Source organism: Coffea arabica, chromosome 9c (genome assembly GCF_036785885.1).
Source record: "Coffea arabica cultivar ET-39 chromosome 9c, Coffea Arabica ET-39 HiFi, whole genome shotgun sequence".
In the NCBI taxonomy this organism is placed as follows: Eukaryota; Viridiplantae; Streptophyta; class Magnoliopsida; order Gentianales; family Rubiaceae; genus Coffea; species Coffea arabica.
This window is the reverse complement of record NC_092326.1, coordinates 5,841,794-5,860,906: the sequence shown is the minus strand read 5'-3', so window position 1 is coordinate 5,860,906 and position 19,113 is coordinate 5,841,794. Positions and strand designations below refer to the sequence as shown.

Here is a 19,113-nt window from a genome sequence, read left to right as displayed (position 1 = left end):
CAGTTTTATGGAGAATTTTCTGCCTTTATATGATGCTTTATGATTGGCCATGGTTTGATAATTTTGCTATGTGTAATATTGAGATTTTATGTGTTAGTTTAACTTGTTGAGAGGAAATTCCAGGTTTAGTTCCAAATTTTCAGCATTAATGCTGGAATCCGTCCTGTTACTGACGTGTATGTTCGTCCATGTTAAAGGCCGAATCAAACCTAGGTCAAAATATTAAAGTTGTAGGGAATGGATTAACTAGCTGCCTGAAAAATTTCAGGTCAATCGGAGCAATGTAGCATGTGAAATGACTAAAATACCCCTGACTGCCAAATGCACTATTTTGCGAACTGTTTTCTATTTTCTCTGAGATTGCACATTTTGACCTTGAAAATGCACAAATTGGGTGTTCATGTCTTTATAGAAAATGTAGTTCTCTGTCTTACTTCGAAACGGCATAAAGTGTATCCCAATTCGATAAGCGTAGTTTTAGTTGTGACATAAACGCCAAGAGACGTCAAACCTGCTGTTTTGTTATTTGTCTTTAAAATTGGTTTCTGGTCGCATTACGAGTATTGTTTTGTACTTGAATGACATTGAGCCTAGTTAAAGGGCTATTGTGGTGACTTGATTATGTGTGACTTTGGACTGAATTGAGGAAAAATAATGAAGCCATAAATGGCTGGAAAATAGCTAAATACAAAGGGCATGCCGCCCAAATTTTCACTCGAGAGTTAGGAATGTCTACTCGCAACTTGAGTAAAGATTTGAGGATGAATTGAACTTGATTTGTCTAAAGTATTTGAGTCTTTTTTTGTAGAGGTATATAAACTAGAATTTGGTCGAAACTTGTACCCTTGGAAAAATGAAAGTAACGACCAATAGAAATACATTTTCCTCGTCTTTTCGACTCAAATGGGAATTCCAAAGTTTTAATCATTTCATTGCCAAAACCAAAAGAGCGAGCATGAATTTTCTAGAGTTTGATACATAACATGAACCCTATCTAAATGAATTTCATTTACTTGATCTTCTTGAAGCGAAACTATTAAGTTTCGAACCTTAGTTGATTTCAAGCTTTTAAATAATATTGTATCGTAGATTTGGACTCCAACCAAGAAGTTACACCTGAGCGTGAATTTTGACAAGCACTAAATCTTTGGTGAGTGCTTTCAAATACCTGATTGAACTTGACACTTGTTTTCAATACTTGACCAATGTGATCAAATAATATTTGATTGGTATGGTCGGGTAAAGGTGTACTTTATCGCACTTGTCCTAATGTGATATGTACTTGTTTATTGTTGCAATCGACTTGATATGCTTGTGCTTGACTTATAAGTGTCGAACGGCAGTATGTATCACACTCGATTCGAGTGGGAAGTACCTCTAATTCTCGTTTCCGTACTTTTATCTTGATTCAGTCGATTGGAGATGTTATCTCATCGATTTTTTTGGGACCCAAATTCCACTGGCTAGTTAATCGAGTCGAGCCGGCAAGAGTTTGATCGATTAGATAATGAACCATGGATATCTAGTGTTGTCGAGTGGAGTGTTATCTTCTCGACTAATTGGTATACTCAAGTATTATCACCAGTATTTAGTTGGTGTTCGGGCCCGATAAGGGGGTTGAATGGTGGACGGATTGGGGTTAAGCGAAATACTACTAGATTGGTTACTACTCGAAAGTTGACGGAGTGTCAACTAACACTTGATCAAGCTCTGGTAAAGAAATGGGAATTTGGCTCCTGAAAACCATCTGTATCCTTATACTTTGATTGTTATTCGCAGTGTTATTGTTTCTTTTAGAAAAAGAATTTTACACTCGCTTATTTCGAGATTTGTTACTTGAAGTGTTATTACTCACTTTTATGACCGTGTTATGCTCGCTATTTTGCTACAGTGATATTTGTACTTTTAAATAATGGTTAACTTGCTATTTGAAATTTCACTAGATTTTTAGCTCATTCCACGCTATTTGTTTTCCTTACAGGGAGTACAAGCGAGGCGTGAGACTGGTGCAAACTAGCATAGTCTAGTTTTTTGAAAATTTTGTAATTATACTTGCATTAGACGCTCGATTAGAGTTGAATGTATTTAGAATTCAAATCTTTTGATATATTTTGGATTGTATGGAAGTGAGACAAAAATGAATGTATTTGTGCATTCCAAACTTGAAACTGTTGTTCCCTTTACGTTCAAGGTCGTGAATTATTTTATTCGAAATAAATGAGCGAGTCCTGGCGAGAGTTGGACAAGTGGTCCGCTAAATCTTGGGGTACGCCCTAGGGGGAGGTGAGGTCGTCAAATGAACGTTGGCAGATATCAAAGGTATAAATTCATCCATTTGCATGCATCATATTTTACTTGAGTCGGATGCGAAACCAGTAAGGGAACATCAAAGGAAGCTTAATCCAGTCATGAAGGAGATGGTAATGAAGGAGATTCTCAAGCTATTGGAGTTAGGAATTATCTTTCCTATCTCCGATAGTCAGTGGGTAAATCCAATGCATCTCGTCCCTAAAAAACCGGAATTACACTTGTACGGAATGAAAAGGATGAGTTAGTGCCAATGAAACTCCAAAATTGGTGGAGGATGTGTATTGACTTCAGGAAATTAAATGCGGCCACAAGAAAAGATCATTTTCTGTTACCGTTTATCAATGAGATGCTTGAGAGATTAGCAGGTAATGTTTCTTTTGCTTTCTTGATGGCTACTCTGGGTATTATTAAATTATTGTTGCCCAAGAGAACCAACACAAAATCACTTTCACTTGCCCGTTTGGCACTTTAACTTACCGTCGTATGCCTTTCGAGTTGTGTAATGCTCCAGGAATGTTCAAAAGATGTATGATGGCTATTTTTTCTATCATGATTGAAAATTGAATTGAAATATTCATGGATGATTTCATAGTTTACGATGATTCTTTTGTCAATGCTTGCATCATTTAACAAAAGTTTTGCAGCGGTGCATTAAAACAAATTTGGTCGTTAATTATGAAAAATGTCATTTTATGGTGAAGAAATGTATAGTTTTGGGCCATGTTGTTTCGTATAGGGGTATCGAAGTCGATAAAGTGAATGTTGATTTGATTACTAGCTTACCTTACCCCACTAATGTCAAGGAGATTCGTAGTTTTCTTGATCATACAGGTTTCTACAGATGATTCATCAAGAATTTCTCACGAATTGTGTAGCCATTGTCCCGACTATTTCAAAAGGAGGTGTCATTTAATTTTGGAGATACTTGCAAATTGTCCTTTGATACACTAAAGAGCATGTTGACCACGGCACCAATCATTCAACTTCCGAATTGGAGCCTGTCTTTCGAGCTCATGTGCGATGCCAGTCAGTATGTGGTAGGAGCTGTGCTCGGTCAGAGAAGTGGAAAGTATAGCCATGTCATTTATTATGCATCAAAAATGTTGTCACCAGTTCAATGCAACTACACCACCACCGAAAAGGAGTTTTTAGCAATTGTTTTGCTTTTGAGAAATTTCGATCATATTTGTTAGGATTGAAAGTAACAGTTTTCTGTAATCATCCAGTCTTGAAATATCTTTTGGTAAAAAAGGAATCTAAACCAAGACTCATTCGTTGGATATTCTTGCTGCAAGAATATGATTGGGAGATCAAATATCGTAAAGGGGTTGACAATTCAGTGGCAGACCATTTAAGCAGATTGATTCGAGAAGAAAAGGCAGTACCCATATCCGAGGTATTTCCAAACGAACACTTATTTCAACTTACAGGTGAGGAACCTTGGTATGTTGATATTGTTAACTTTCTGATCAGTCACAAATTTCTAAATTGTATGAGTAAGAATAAGAAGGATAAAATAACGCAGGACTCTCGATATTACATTTGGGATGAGCCCTATTTATGAAAAATAGGTTTTGACCAGACCATTCATCCATGTGTTCCAAATAAAGAAATTCCCTCTATGCTTATTCATTGTCATAGTTATACCCGTGGTGGTCACTTTGGTCTTAAAAGAACTGCTCGAAAAATACTTGATTGTGAATTTTATTGGCAAACCTTATTTCATGATACTTACCTGTTTTGTAAAAGATGTGAAAATGCCAAGGATTTGGGAGTTTATCTCACCGAGATGAAATGTCTCAGGTTCCTATGTTATTTTGTGAAATCTTTGATATCTGGGGTATGGACTTCATGGGACCGTTTTCTAATTCTTTTGATTTTCTTTATATTCTATTAGTCGTGGGCTATGTGTCAAAATGGGTAGAAACAAAGGCTACCCGAATTAATGATTCACGAGTTGTTGCAGGATTTCTAAAATCCAACATTTTTAGTAGGTTTGGTGTGCCAAGAGCGATTATCAGTGATCAAGGTACTCATTTTTGCAATCGCACCATTGAAGTATTAATGCTTAAGTATGAAGTTCACCATCGAGTTGGTACTACCTCCCACCCGCAGACCAATGGGCAAGTTGAGGTCTCTAATCACGAGATTAAAAATATTTTGGAGAAAACGTTAAACCCAAATCGCAAGGATTGGAGCTCCCAATTGGATGACGCATTGTGGACATACCGCACGGCATATAAGACGCCAATTGGAATGTCTCTGTACATGTTGGCTTTTGGTAAGATGTGTAATTTACCTGTTGCAATTGAGCATCGTACATTTTGGACAGTTAACCAGTGTAATTTGAACGCGGATACAGATGGCAAGGCACGGAAGTTCCAATTTCAAGAGTTTGAGGAAATCTGCTAGGAGGCTTACTACAATGCATGACTTTACAAAGAATGCACGAAGTACATCCATGATAAACTATTGCGTAATAAGCAATTTTATGCAATAGTCTATAGGTCAACAGGTACTTTTGTTCAACTCTCGGTTGAAATTCATGCTAGGTAAGTTGTGATTTTGATGGATTGGACCATATGTTGTTGTCAATGTCTTTCTTAATGGTGTGGTAGAAATTAGAAATTTAGAAACTAACAAGAGTTTTAAAATTATTGGTCATTGTCTTAAACCGTTTATTGATGTTTCAGAAATTGGCACTATTGAGGAGGTTTATTTGCTCGACTCCGTTTTCTGAATAATTTGTTAAATTCTATTTGGTCTGGCCGAAAACGTTAAATAGAGGCGCTGCTTGGGAGGCAACCCAAGGATTAAACTATTAGTCATTGTCATCTTTCGTTTTTCTTTATTTTACTCTTTATTTCTAGTTCTTACTTTTTCGCTAAAAGTGTTTTATTGGTGGTGAACAGAAGACTATGGGTTCCAAGGCATGCCCACGCCTCACAGAGAATATCATGGGTGCTGTTACAAAGAGTTGTACAGCCGACCTACGCTTCTTAAGTGTGGCCACGCCTTCCAACCAATGCGAAAAAAATTAAAAAAAAATAGGGAAAACGCATTCCAGAATCCTACTTTTCTTTTCTTTCTCTTTTCCCCCCTTTTCTCTTTTCTTCTTTCTCGATCTTCTTCCTACCCGTTTCACCCAGCAATCAGCCGCCGTTGCTCACCCCCTCCTAGCGCACGCCGCCGCCGCCGGTCCGAATCGGAGGAGCCAATGTCGCAGTAGCCATCACCTAGTCATGCGTCGTCCGCATCGCTCCGTTACTATTCTCCTTCCTCTCACCGCGTCCACCTCCGCGCAGGGCCTGGTTGTGCAGTCCCCAAGTCGCAACGCCTAGTCCAATAGCGTCGTGGCCTCAAGCTGCCGTTGCTCGCCGCTACTACCCCACACTCCCTTGCCGTCCATCCCCTCTGCACCCTGTATAATTGGGAATTTTTTTTAATGACATCTCCGGGCGATGGTGCGCCCCGACCCGGATTCCTCCCACTGTATCTACTACAACCACAGATCAAGCAGGCCCGTCTTTCTCACATTTTCTATCTTATTGGGACACCCAGTTCCGCGACTTGACAGATACCCTACACGAGTTGGGCGAACGAGTTGATCGTTTGGATAACCGTCTTGCAGCCTTGCAAATCCATTCTTCTATTCAGACACAAAATCTGGCAGCCTTCTTTGCCCATGTTAGATTTCAGCCATCTCACCTTCCTCCCCTATAGTGTTTTCACTACGTCCTTTCGGCTTTTAGGGAAGTTTTGCTCCTTTCTACTTGATTTCTGCTTCTCTTTGCTACATTGAAGACAATTTAGGCATCAGGTCTGGGGGGCGTAGTCCTAGTTTTTTCCATTGAAAAAATATATATATAAAAATAAAAATAAACAAAAATATAGCTAGTTGAATTTGTTTTGCTACAGTTGGAAACTGCTAGAACATGATATTATGATGATGATTGCAATTATTCTACAAGTATGAGCAGTGATATTATGTTGCTAAATGTCTTGTCTTCTTGATAATAGAATTAAATAATGAATTTTGCAAGACTTGGCAATTAGTAACCATTTTGTGAGCTGTCTAGCCAATGAGTGTTGTATTGATAGCTGCTCTATTTTCTTTCATTGAGTGATATCACATATGATTTGATTGTTCTATAACTTGCTTTGTTATGCATATCAAGACCACATTTTTGAATTTGATGTATTAAAATGATAAGGGTATTTAGGTTAACCATTTTGGGTTTTCTAAAAACTGACCCTAATTGTATCTTCCCTAGTTGACCATGGTTGAGCCTAGACCTTTTCTTTGATTAATAGCTCATTTTTTTACCCTTAAATCCATGTTGTTTGAACTCTTCTTTTTTTCTTTTAACCCCGTGTCAAAGGAATGTCTTGATTTCATTGCATAATGATTTCGAATAGTGATGTAAAGGAATGATTAAAGTTACGAGTGTGTCTATATTTCCATGTAGTTGTACATATTCCAAAAAAAAAAAGAAGAGAAGAGAGAGAGAGTTATGAAATGCAATTGTCAATATATGTTATGTTGTGATAGTTGGGTGAAGCCCTTGGGTGTGCTTGCACTTGCTAATTTTTGAAAAATTTTATGGGCATACTTTGGGAAGATCATTTGAATGAAGAAAGAAATTGGAATTCATGCAGCGGGTTAGTGGTATTTCCTTTGATATAATTAGCCTAAATTATTTATTTGATCCAACTTGTGCCTGAGCCCTATTACAACCCGTATTAAGACCCTTTGATTTTTGCACTAAATTTGGTTTTAGTAGTGGCAATGTGATATATTAGCAAGCACATGGTAACATCATTTTATCGTGTGATGAGAGTGACCCTTTGTGTCTCATGTCGGAGTGATGAGTAGTCATATACTATTCTATAAAAGAGGGTTAAGTCGTGAAATTTCTGAATTTGATGACATTGTTAGGAGGATAGGACACTTGTGCTCGCATATTGGAATGCTACGTGTGTGTAGTTGTAATTGTATCTCTGAGTTTTGAGATGCTAGAGGACAAGCATTGTCTTGGTGTGGGGGGGATTTGATAGTGAGACAATTGTGTATTTTATTTGGCGGTATTTGGTCTTAATTTTGGCCACTTATTATGCGAAGTACTGGATTTCTACTCATAATTGGTATTTGTGTTAATTGAAGGCAATTGGTGTCAAAAGTGCTAAAAAGAGGTGAATTTCCAGAAGACTATTCATCCCAGAGCGTGCCCATGCCAAAGACCGCAGAGTGAAGTCCAAAAAGACAGACCACAGAACTTATCCCTGGAAGTTTGCCACTATTTTTGGGAGGTGTGTTTTGAAATTACGTTGGATTAGGAGACATCTTCAGAGAATATTTTGGCAACAAATCAAGGAGAAAAATAATGGAAGATATCCCTTATAGATACAGACACTTGATTGGCAAAAAAAGGAAGCTGCGGAAAACTTTAGTAGGAGTCGAATTCTAGTTCTTTTTTAGGGTTATTAAGAATTCCGTAAGCTTATTCATTATGAGGAGGAGAGCAACCAACGAGTAGTTTTCCTTTTTCTTCTTAACGTGAGTTGGAGATTCTATATTGCAAGATTAGTTGCTTTACCTTTCTTAAGAGATTACATTGAAGCCTCGGATTGTATCATCGTCATGAGGCAAGGCTAAGTTATTTTATCTAGTTAAGGAATAATCAAGACCCGGTTGCACGATTGTGAGATCTTTTTAATTCTTCTGCTCTATTTTAAATTATGTGTTCGTGGGATATTTAATTATTCCTTGTTTTAATAGGCTATTATTGTTTGGATCTATTGGATTAATGTGGCCAGTTATTCAATTGTCTGAATAGTACACTGTCAATTAAGACGGTGGTGCGTATCACTTGATTGTCTTAAAATTAGTGGCAAATAGCACAATTTCATTGTCTCGCAAATAGTTTAATCTGTGTCATAGGAATAGTTAATCTAGTTTAAATGAATCCGCGTGTATTTATTAATTAGAATTGGGTCTCTCTAATTCCTAAAGTTGGGAATAGATTAAATCCTACGAGTCTCTGGGGTTATCTATTTTGCAAGGGAGTAGTTTAAGAGCATCTCTGGACTACCATATAATTAAGGAGAGATTGGCAGTTTGGCGGTTGTTAAATTGCTCGAACCAATTTACTTATGAACGTGTGAATTATTCCAGGTATCTATGATCAGTTGCGTGAGCCGGTGCTTTCCTATTCATTGTTTGTTGCCCTTTTATTTCCTTAATCATGATGAAATGTTGTGACATCCTATCCTTTGAATTTCTTGTCTTCTGGGCTTAATTTCTAGAGAAGGAGAAGTAGATTTGGAAGATCAACGTGGTACAGCTAGCAAGAAAAGTGTTCTAAAACTACCATCAACTCATGCTGCTCAAGAATTGATCAGCGATTTGCTTATCATGACAGATGAAAGTAGCAGTAGTAGTTCAGGTTAATTGAACGCTGGGTATTTCTCTACTACTTGGTTCCCTCAATGAGAAAGAGACTGGAAGAGGAATGATCAGCTCAGAAAGTTTCCGTTGACAGTTTGTCGCAATAGTAGTTCAAGTGGATTGAACACTGGGTATTTCTCTGTTGGTTGGTTCCTGCAACGAGAAAGACCCCCAGTGGGGTACATTCAGCTCGATGAGTTTCCGTCGAGAGTTTGTATCTGGAAGGGAATTGTACGATCTGTTCCCGAAGAAACAACATCAATAGAAGAACACCAACATCCACTCATTCTTTCCAGGAAGGAGCAAATTCAAGATGAGAGTAATGGTACCAAGGAAGAAACCATCACATTAGTATGTGATTGGTGCATTGAGCCTATTACCTTATCTAATCTTCATTATTCTTGCATCGAATGTGATTACTGTGTCCATTTAACTTGTTATAAGCTCCCCAACGAATTGGAAATCACAGACCACGAGCACACAATCTTGTTGAGGTATAAAGCAAATGCTGTTGGTCATTTCAATTGCAGTAATTGTCAAAGGTCGAGCAATGGTCATTTCTATGGATGTAAGTTTGAATCTTGTGAATTACGTATCTGCATCAAGTGTGCTAGTGCTACCATGACCCCAAATGTCAAACACGCTGCTCATGAACACCTCTTGACTTAATATGAAAGTAGATGTCCCACAAAATGCAATGCTTGCGGCACCAAAAGTTATAGTTTTGTGTTTTCCTGTAATAGTTGCCATTTCTATTTGGACTATCAATGTGCTCTGCTGGCTCCTGCAACCAAGCAGAGATGGGATAAACACCCACTGATTTTAGTGTATCCTCCGCATTTCGATCATCCTGAAGAATTCTATTGTGTTCTCTGTGAAGAGGAAATCAATCCAAATACTTGGATGTATCATTGCAGCGACTGTGACTATTATTTGCATCCTTGGTGCATTCCCCAAATTAAGTTGTTCAGAGATCTCAAATTCGGCCGATCCCTGCTTGTTGATGATCATCCACATCATCTTACACACGTTCCGGAAGCAAGATACAAATCCTTTTGTGAGGCCTGCAAACAGAGTTTGGATTGGAAAGTGGCTTTTGAATGCAACTCGTGCAGTCATTATCCATGCCCAGATTGTGCTTTCGAAAGGGAATTGCGAGTTGGGTAGCAATTGTTTGTTCCGTTTTTGTGTGTGTGTAATCTTGACCGGTATGAAACCCAAGAACTGCTTCTAAATTTGCTAATCTGATATCCTTTTATTTTTGGTCCAAGTTTAATCTCCCATTTTTCTCAATCTTACTATTGTCATTTTGATAAGCTTACAATCAAATTGTGTTTAGTCTGAAGCCCAGTGATTTATTGAAAATTTGTGATGCAATTCAACATGGCTAGCATTTCTTGAAGATACAAAAACTTGATTTAGTTTCCTTATGATCACTCAACAGTGGACATTGAAGTCAAAAATAACTGGCAGCCTATCAATGCGTAAGAGAATCAATCCAGCCAAATAGAAAAGTTTTGGCACACAAAAAAGAAAAGTGCATCATAATCAGTGAAATTATTTCAAAATTTTATTTTTCCCATTGCTTTCTTCTTTCTTGTCGGTTCAGCAATTAATTAGACTTGTAAATGGTAAAGTTTCCTCACCAGGCTTTTCTAAGAAGTGGCAAAAATGCTCCTACATGATGGTTTGCTTGCTAGTTGCAATAACTTCCCTTAGCGGTAATTGAGGTAGAGTAACGAAATTATCCAAGTAGTGCATACATAGAAGTTCAATGGGTGTATTGCCACAAAAACGAAAAAGAAAAATTTTAATCTGCAAATAAATTTTTTGAAGTAGTTCAGTGAAGGATCAAGTGCCCTAGATAATTGTAGGTTGTATTTGTTCTATAATAAAGATATAATTAGACAACAATGTGTGCCTTAATACATATACACATTAGTACAACAAATATATGTATGGGTAGTACTTTGCCATGTATCCACCATTTAAAATTGAGGGAAAAATAAAAAGCAATTTGAGTTCTCAACGTTTGACAGGAAAGGTAGTCTTTGCCTTCTACAACGAATTTGGGGAGAATGAAGTTCTGATGACTGAGGCAAGAGCATTAATATTATTTGGACTACAGATTTGTGCTGCAAAGGGATAGACTCATATCCATGTTGAGTTTGATTCTTCGATGGTGCTGGTATATTTGGTGCACAATCAACGGGTTGCAAAATGGCCTTTGGTACATGGTTCACTGTTACACATTTTTCATGAAGCTAATGCTGCTGTGGATTATACATATGGTCTCTCTAGTGGGTTCTTTGGATTGTGTTCTATTACAAGAGTCTCGGCTTGAACCTAGGCTACGTGCTATTGTTATGTTAGATTCTAGTAGTGTGCCTATTTTACGTCCATTCATTATAAGGGAATAATACTCTTTTTTATAACTTTTTTGTCAGATCATTTTCTCAAGGTGTAGTTGATGCCCTCCTCATAACATATTTATTCTATTTTATTAATAAAATTGGGATTGTCATCCCCCTAGGCGTACAAGGTTTTGCCAAAATAAAAAAAAATGTAGTTTGAGGATTGAACTAAATTGCCCATTTCCTCAACAAAAAATAAATAAATTGTCCATATTATTTCAATCAAACCATGTATAGTTTCCAAAGTATTCTATTTTGACCAAATTAGTCCCTAATATTTTTAACTAAACAATTGTAGTCCCTCAAGTATATTAATTGACCGAATTGGTCTCTAATATTTTTTATAATCTTGGAAAATTTACTAATATGACATAAAAAATGCACAAAATTGTGTCATTGGCCTATATAGTAAAATCAGTCAAGGGACCTAAGAGTAATGGTTTACCTTGCAGTAGATATTAGTGGTATAAAAAATTATAGTAAAAGCACAAAAAGTTTGAAAACTCTACAAAATATATTTATTCCCACAAAAACTTTAGAAATTGTGGTTAAAAATGTGTTTATGGACTAACAAATTGCATCTTAAATTATTGAGGGAAAAAGTTGCATAGCTTTCTTTTTGTAAAGGATTAAAAAGTATTTTTGAAAGAATGAGGGACGATTTTTGACTTTCTTCCATGAGCTTTGTTGTTCCTATTATCTAATATTTACTGCTTCTTTTTTTAAAAATTTTTGTTATATATAATTTTTTTAATCTAAAGTATTCCAGCTGCGTGATTCAAGCTTGTTCAATCTTTATTCACTACAGTTTCTCCATCTGGCTTGCTAGGAAAAGATAATGAAATGAAGTGGCGGAATCTAATTGGACGAGAAAAGAAAAGTTAGAAATGGAGCCTACTTTTACGCCAATTATGGACTAGCAAAAGTTGCTACATAAACATTAAATTAATAATGAAACCAAAGGGAAAATTCTAAAGTCATGGAAGGTGATCTTTCATAGCTTGAGGAAAACCTAACTAAAATATGTCGACGGAGTAGCGTGGAAACAAAAGTAGGACTCTTACAACAAATTGAAGGATTTTTCACTAAAAAGAAGTTCGCCAAATGTGTTCCGGGAGATCAAATGCTCCAAAATGTCACAATTTGTGACGGAGTTGGAAATTGTTGAAATAGATTAACTTTTTATGAACTCAGAAGTTAAGATAAAAGTTAATACATAAAATTTTAGAATTGGTATCTCTTTCCCGTGTATGGTGTATTGCCATTAAAAAAATATAAATTTAATGTTTCATTTCATTCATAATTTCTTTTTAGTTTTGTAGATTAAATTAAATAATGCATGGAATTTAATATAAGATGATAATTTTCGTATGGGAAAACGTGCAAGGAAAAACGAAAGGGTAAGTTATTTTTTGTTGTTGTAGTATTATCGCAATTGCAATTCTATGGAATATAAAGAAAAACCAAAATGCACAGGTCAAGTACATGCATATTGAACTTTAATAAGAAAAGCGAAAGCATTTTCTCCCAAAAAAAAATTTTAAGTACTCATAGATCATAATCCGCAGCATGAATGATTAGAGGAAAAAGAATGTGTAACAAATAACAAATTCTATGAGAATCCTTAAAAACTAAATGAGGATATATTTAACAGTATAGTTCCATGATTTGCCAGATTGCTCCTAAAGGAGTTGGTAATTTGGTTTTTCGTTTTATAAAGAGTTTGAGGACGTTGACGTGTTGACAGCAGGGAGTTTATCTTTATTGCATGGCCTTTTGATTTGTAAAGAGAGAGCTTTGGATGGGTTATTGGTAGAGGTAGATTCTGGGGCTCTGGTTCAGGTGTTACACTCGAGGGGTTGTGGCTAAATGGCCTCTTTGTAGTGTTTTAAGGGGAATTAGAGCTTTATTGCAGGACTTATCTTCAACGTTTGATTCCATATTCAGGGAGACAAATGGTACTGCAAACAAATTGGCAGGATTGAGACTTCAATCAGACCTCATTTATTGTTCGATCCATTAACTTCCTTCTGCAGTTAGAGCTTTCCTGCTATTAGGGAGTAGGGAATTTGCTTTTGTGCGATTGCAGGTTGTAAGAGAGTAATACTCCTGATTTCTTGTAGGCTATGGCCTATCTGCAACTCTTGTACTTTTGCTTCATTTACTTAGTGATTAAATAAGGGGTTAGCACCCCCATCCCATCTACGAGGTTTGTCATGAATAAAAAAATTGCTTGAAAAAGATAAGTTGTGCAAGTAGAATCCAATCAGCGGTGAAACCAGAAATTGAATTCATTGGGGGCAAACTGAGAGTGATAATTAATAATTTTTTTCCTCAATCCTAGATCAACTGATAAATCATCAAAATTAATTTTCATCATTTTTTTTGGCCCAATAAAGAGTGTTAGCTTTGGAACGGGCAATTAACATGGCTATTGCTACAATTACTTGCAAAAAAACCTGTCGAGTTAACGATCATATTAGTAACCTAACTTGGTTAAGTGGTTGGCTCATTGGGTCAAATGGTTGACCAGTCGTCCCATCTAAGTTTAATAACTATGGGCCAAATTAAGTTGTAGGAGTATGTCAGGATCGAAAGTTTAACTATTGCAATTAGCAATAGAGATTGTATTACCCTTAGAAGTATAGAGAAGAAGACATATTGAAAGAAATGAGAAAAAATAAGAAGAGAGAGAAGAAGTGGAAGAAGGGAGAAAGGAAATTCGTTTGCACCAACTCTATTGTGGTTACAACAGTGGGACCCACCCTTATTTCTAACAAACTAAAGTAGTTGGTCATTAACCACCTTTAACCACCTCACTTATGGCTCTTAACCCAAAACTACATCATTTTTGCCATACTCGACTTTCAATTAATACATTTCATTTCTAATTTCATCTTATTTCTCAAATTCCATTATTCTTCATCATGACATTTCCTCCCCATAGGAATAGACTTGTCCTCAAGTCTGGAAATCAGAAATTGATTCTCAATAAAGGACTTGTCTTCCCAAGAAGCTTCCTCATAGTTCAAATGGTTCCATTTGACTAGAAACTAGATGACTAGTTTACCATCTCCGAGAATCGCCCTCCTTTTAAGAATGGTCTCTGGTCTCAATGGACACTGGTCATGTTCATCTAGTTCTGGCATCTTAGAAGAATTGTCTTGTAATGGCTCCTATTTCTTTTTCAACAATGAAACATGGAACACAGGATGTAGCTCAGTGCCTACTGGTAGCTTCAACTTGTAAGCTACTGTGCCAATTTTCTCCTTTATCTGAAAAGGGCCGTAGTACTTGGTTGATAGTTTGAGACATTTTTTGACAGCCACAGTTTTTGTCAATAAGGTTGAAGTTTTAAAAACACCCAATCACCTATAGAAAATCTCCTTTCAGTCCCGTGCTTGTCAGCAAAATATTTCACTCTCTATTGAGCCTTGGCTTAGCGCTCTTTGATGCAATTTGATAACCTAAACCTTTCCTGGATCATATTGGAGGCTGTTGATATTACTAAATCTAGGTATGGCCCCAATGGTAGAGGTACTGGTTTGTACTCAAATAAGGTTTCGAATGGAGTCATATTAAGGCTAGAATGATATGTAGAATTGTACCACCACTCAGTTGAGGAAAACCATTTTCTCCACTGTGAAGGAAATTCTTATGTGATACACCTCAAATAGACTTCTACAAACTGGTTTAGCCTTTCACTTTAGCCATCAGACTGTGGATGGTAGGATGATGTGTAGTAGAGCTCAGTTCCTACTAATTTGAAAAGTGCCCTCCAAAACCCACTTGTAAATATTTTATACCTGTCAGTAATATTGGACTCTAGTAATCCATGTAACTTGTAGATGTTATCCAGAAAAGCTTGAGCAACCTGTTTTGCTGTGAAGGGATGACTGAGCATAATGAAGTGGCCAAAGTTGGTTAACCTATCAATCACTACTAGGATAGTGTCATACCCGTGAGACTTTGGCAATTTCTCAATAAAGTCCATAGAGATGTGAAACTATGCTTGTTTAGGTACTGGTATTGGTTGCAATAGCCTAGCATATGGAATGTTCTCAAATTTATCCCTTTGACAAATATCACAGTTTTGTATAAAGGAAATCACTTCTTGTTTCATTCCTAGCTAGTAGAACAAGGCTTTAATCTTCTGCCAACAATTCCTTTGTCCAGAGTGATCTCCCACTGTTGATGCATGTAAAGCTTTGATAAGCTAGTTTCTAATATTATTTGCATCTCCAACATAGATTTTCCCTCGATACTTTAGTATTCCATCAATTAAAGTATACTCAGTATGAGAATTGGGATCTAGTAGTAATTGAGTTATAAGGTCTTCATAGTAGGAATTTGTCTCACAACTCTTTTGCAGTTCTGCAATCCACCCAGGTTTGACTGATGAAATAGCTTGACAAGAATTCAGTGAAGTCTTGGTTTCAGTCTCATGGCTTCTTGATAATGCATTTGCAACTTGATTTTCAGCTCCTTTCTTGTACTATATTTCATAGTCTAACCCCAGCAACTTAGTCACCCACTTATGTTGGATTGCAGTATTTAATTTCTGATTCAAAAGGTACTTTAATGACTGATGATCAGTCATTCTGATGAAGTGATTTCCTACCAGATAATGCTTCTATTTTGTCACTGCCATTACTAGAGCAAGTCATTCTTTCTCATAAACTGATAAACCCAAGTTTTGACTGATAGGGCTTTGCTTAGAAAAGCAATTAGATGTCCCTCTTGCATTGATACTGCACCAATGCCTCCTCTACTAGCATTAATTTCAATTGTAAAGGCCTTCTTGAAATCTGGTAATTTAAGAACTAGAGCTGGACACATAAGTTTCTTAAGATTGTCAAAGGAGTTCTGGGCTTTTGGATTCCACTTGAAGTTGTCCTTCTTAAGCAATTCAGTAAGAGGTTTGTGAAGAAAAGTATTTAGATTGGGGAAAACTTATGAAGAAAAGTGTTTTAAGTTGGAGAAAACTTCCAGTATCTATTATTGATTCCAGCAGTCTGCTTATATACAGGTACAAGAATTGTGACAAATTGGGAAGATACAATCATTCCTAAAATCATGTAATGGAAAGCTAAAATTACTCCTAAAATTATGTCATGACAAAAACATATATGGTAACAATATATATAGCTGTATGATCGATTATCTCAACACTCCCCCTCAAGTTGGACCATGGAGATTACGAATGCCCAACTTGCTCAACAAATGGTGGAACTGAGCTTTCCCAAGTGCTTTGGTGAACAAGTTGCCAATTTGATCACATGATCAAACATGAGCAGTATGCAACTCGTTGCTTAGTAGGCGATCACAAATGAAATGGCAATCAATTTCAATGTGCTATGTGTGTTTGTGAAAAATAGGATTTGCAACAATGTGTAAAGCAGCTTGGTTGTCACAAAAGAGAGACATGGGTGATGCTAACAAAACTTTCAATGTGCAAACAAAGAACACAGCTAGAGAAGCTCACTAGTAGCATTGGCCATTGCCCTATACTCTACTTCAACGGACGAGTGGGAAACTGTAGTTTGCTCTTTGGACTTCTTAGAAACTGGGCTATCACCAAGGAAAATGATAGAACCACTAGTTGATCGTTGAGATGTTGGGCAGTTGGCCCAATCTGAGTCACAATAGTTAATTGCAGTGAACTAGCAGATGACAAGAATATACCTTGGCCAAGTGCCCTTTTAAGGTAGCGAAGGACTCGATAAGCTGCATCCAAGTAAGGAACATGAGGATCTGCATAAATTGATTGAGAACTTGTACTGGATAGCTAATGTCTGGCTAAGTAATCATCAAATAAAGTAGCCTTCCAATGAGACAACGATATCGACCAGCATCCTTAACTAGTATACCAACTCCTACTGCCAAGTTGTATCGTAGTTCCATAGGAAAGTCAACAAGGCGTGCAACAAGATGACCAATTTCTTTAAGAAGATCTACAGTGTATTTTCGCTGGCTAAATACAATTCCTTCCTTACTACGAGCCACCTCAATACCAAGAAAATATTTGAGTTGTCTAAGATCTTTGATGCGAAAAGCTGAATCAAGATGATGCTTCACACGATTGATGGTGGTTGAATCATTTCTAGCCAAAATAACATCATTCACATAAACTAACAAAATAGTTAAGTGAGCTCCATTGGTGAACGTAAAAAGTGAGTTATCTACAGGAAATTGACTAAAACCAATATTTTGTAAACAACTAGAAAATTTTTGAAACTAATTTCTAGAGGCTTGTTTAAGGCCATAGAGGGACTTCCGAAGTCGACAAACCCAATTGTCACCTGGCTTTACAAAGTCTTGTGGTATTTTCATGTACACCTTTTCACGTAGATTTTCATGTAGAAAGGCATTATTAATGTCCAACTGATGTAATTCGCAGTGTCGTACTACAGCCAGCTAATAAACAACGGAGAGTTGTAAGCTTTGCAACTGGAGCAAAAGTATCATGGTAATCGAGTCTTTCAACCTGCGTAAAACCTTTAGCAACCAAACGTGCCTTAAATCGCTCAATTGTGCCATCAGACTTGTATTTAATTTTGTACACCCACTTGGAATCAATGGCATGCTTACCAGATGGTAGATACTCTAAGGTCGATGCTTGATTTTCCTCTAGTGCTTTACTTTCTTGTTGCATAGCATGTTTCCATCGATGATCCCTGACCGCTTGGGAAAAAGACTTTGGTTCGTCCAATGAAGTGATAAAGGCTAGATAAGCTTTATGGGTATCAATGATACAACAATAGGACAAGTTATGAGAAATAGGATAGATTGTACCTGAGTTTGCTAATAGAGTGGACTCCTAAGATGGTTCCAAGGAGGGTAATAGCTTATAATCAAAACTAGAAAGCTTTGTGGACACATGCCTTACTCGATGTGGACGTTGCAAGAGAGGAATTATATTTGCACCAGGGTTGCTAGTATGTGGTTGTAGTATAGAATTATCTTGTTCATGTTGGGTTTGCTGGGAAATTGTATGTTCAATAGGAGATGGTGTGGTATCCATAGGAGTGGAGTTTATAGGAGGTGGAATTGGGTCAAATTGTGAGTAATCATGCTGATCTATATAGGGTTGCACACTCGATGTTGAAGGGTTAGACTCGTTATCTGATTAGAAGAGAAATTCCACCTCATAAAATATCACATCACTTGACACAAATACTTTTCCTCTTTCAAAATCATAGACTTTGTAGCCCTTTTGTCGCCTCTTTCAAAATTATAGACTTTGTACCCTTTTTGTCCATGGGGATAACCAAGAAAAATGCACTAATGGGCTCTAATAGAGAATTTATCTCGGTGTTTGTCATGATTATGAACATAACAAAGTGATCCAAACACTTTCAAATGATTGTAATTGGGTTTTCTTTTGAAAAGTACCTCATATGTGCTTTTGCCTTTGAGAATAGGAGTGGGCATCAAATTGATAAGGTGAACTGCTGTCAAAACACATTCTTCCCAAAACTTTAAAGGTAAATGGGCTTGAAAACATAATGCTCACGCAACCTTAAGAATATGGCGATGTTTGTGTTCCACTCTCCTATTTTGTTGCAGTGTATCAACACAAGAGGTTTGATAGTCAATCCCTTGACTAGAAAAAAAATCTCTCATAGGCCCTGAGATAAATTCACTCCCATTATCGCTTCTCACAACCTGTACTGGGTAACCAAATTGAGTTTGTGTACAATGACAGAACATGGTTAGAAAATCATAGGTTTGGGATTTATTTTTCAAAAGAAAGACCCAAGTACATCGTGAAAAATCATCAACAATAGTTAAAAAATAATGAGTACCACTGAGTGACGAGACAGAATATGATTCCCAAAGATCAACATGAATCAATGCAAAAGGTTTGACACTTTTCTTATTGTTGTTTGGAAAAAGGAAATCTTGTTTATTTGGGCCTATGGTATGCATCACAAATGT

General features: G+C 36.9%; 1 protein-coding gene across 1 annotated transcript; it reads right to left on the bottom strand.

Annotated features, from left to right (window-relative positions):
• Nucleotides 1-16,643: 16,643 nt before the first annotated feature.
• LOC140014090 (uncharacterized mitochondrial protein AtMg00810-like) lies at nucleotides 16,644-17,827 on the bottom strand. The gene is made up of 4 exons (XM_072064485.1): nucleotides 17,584-17,827; nucleotides 17,013-17,303; nucleotides 16,858-16,926; nucleotides 16,644-16,807 (listed from the first exon to the last, which is right to left on the bottom strand). The coding sequence occupies exons 1-4, from the start codon at nucleotides 17,825-17,827 to the stop codon at nucleotides 16,644-16,646; spliced, it is 768 nt and encodes a 255-aa protein (XP_071920586.1).
• Between the last annotated feature and the right edge of the window lie 1,286 nt (nucleotides 17,828-19,113).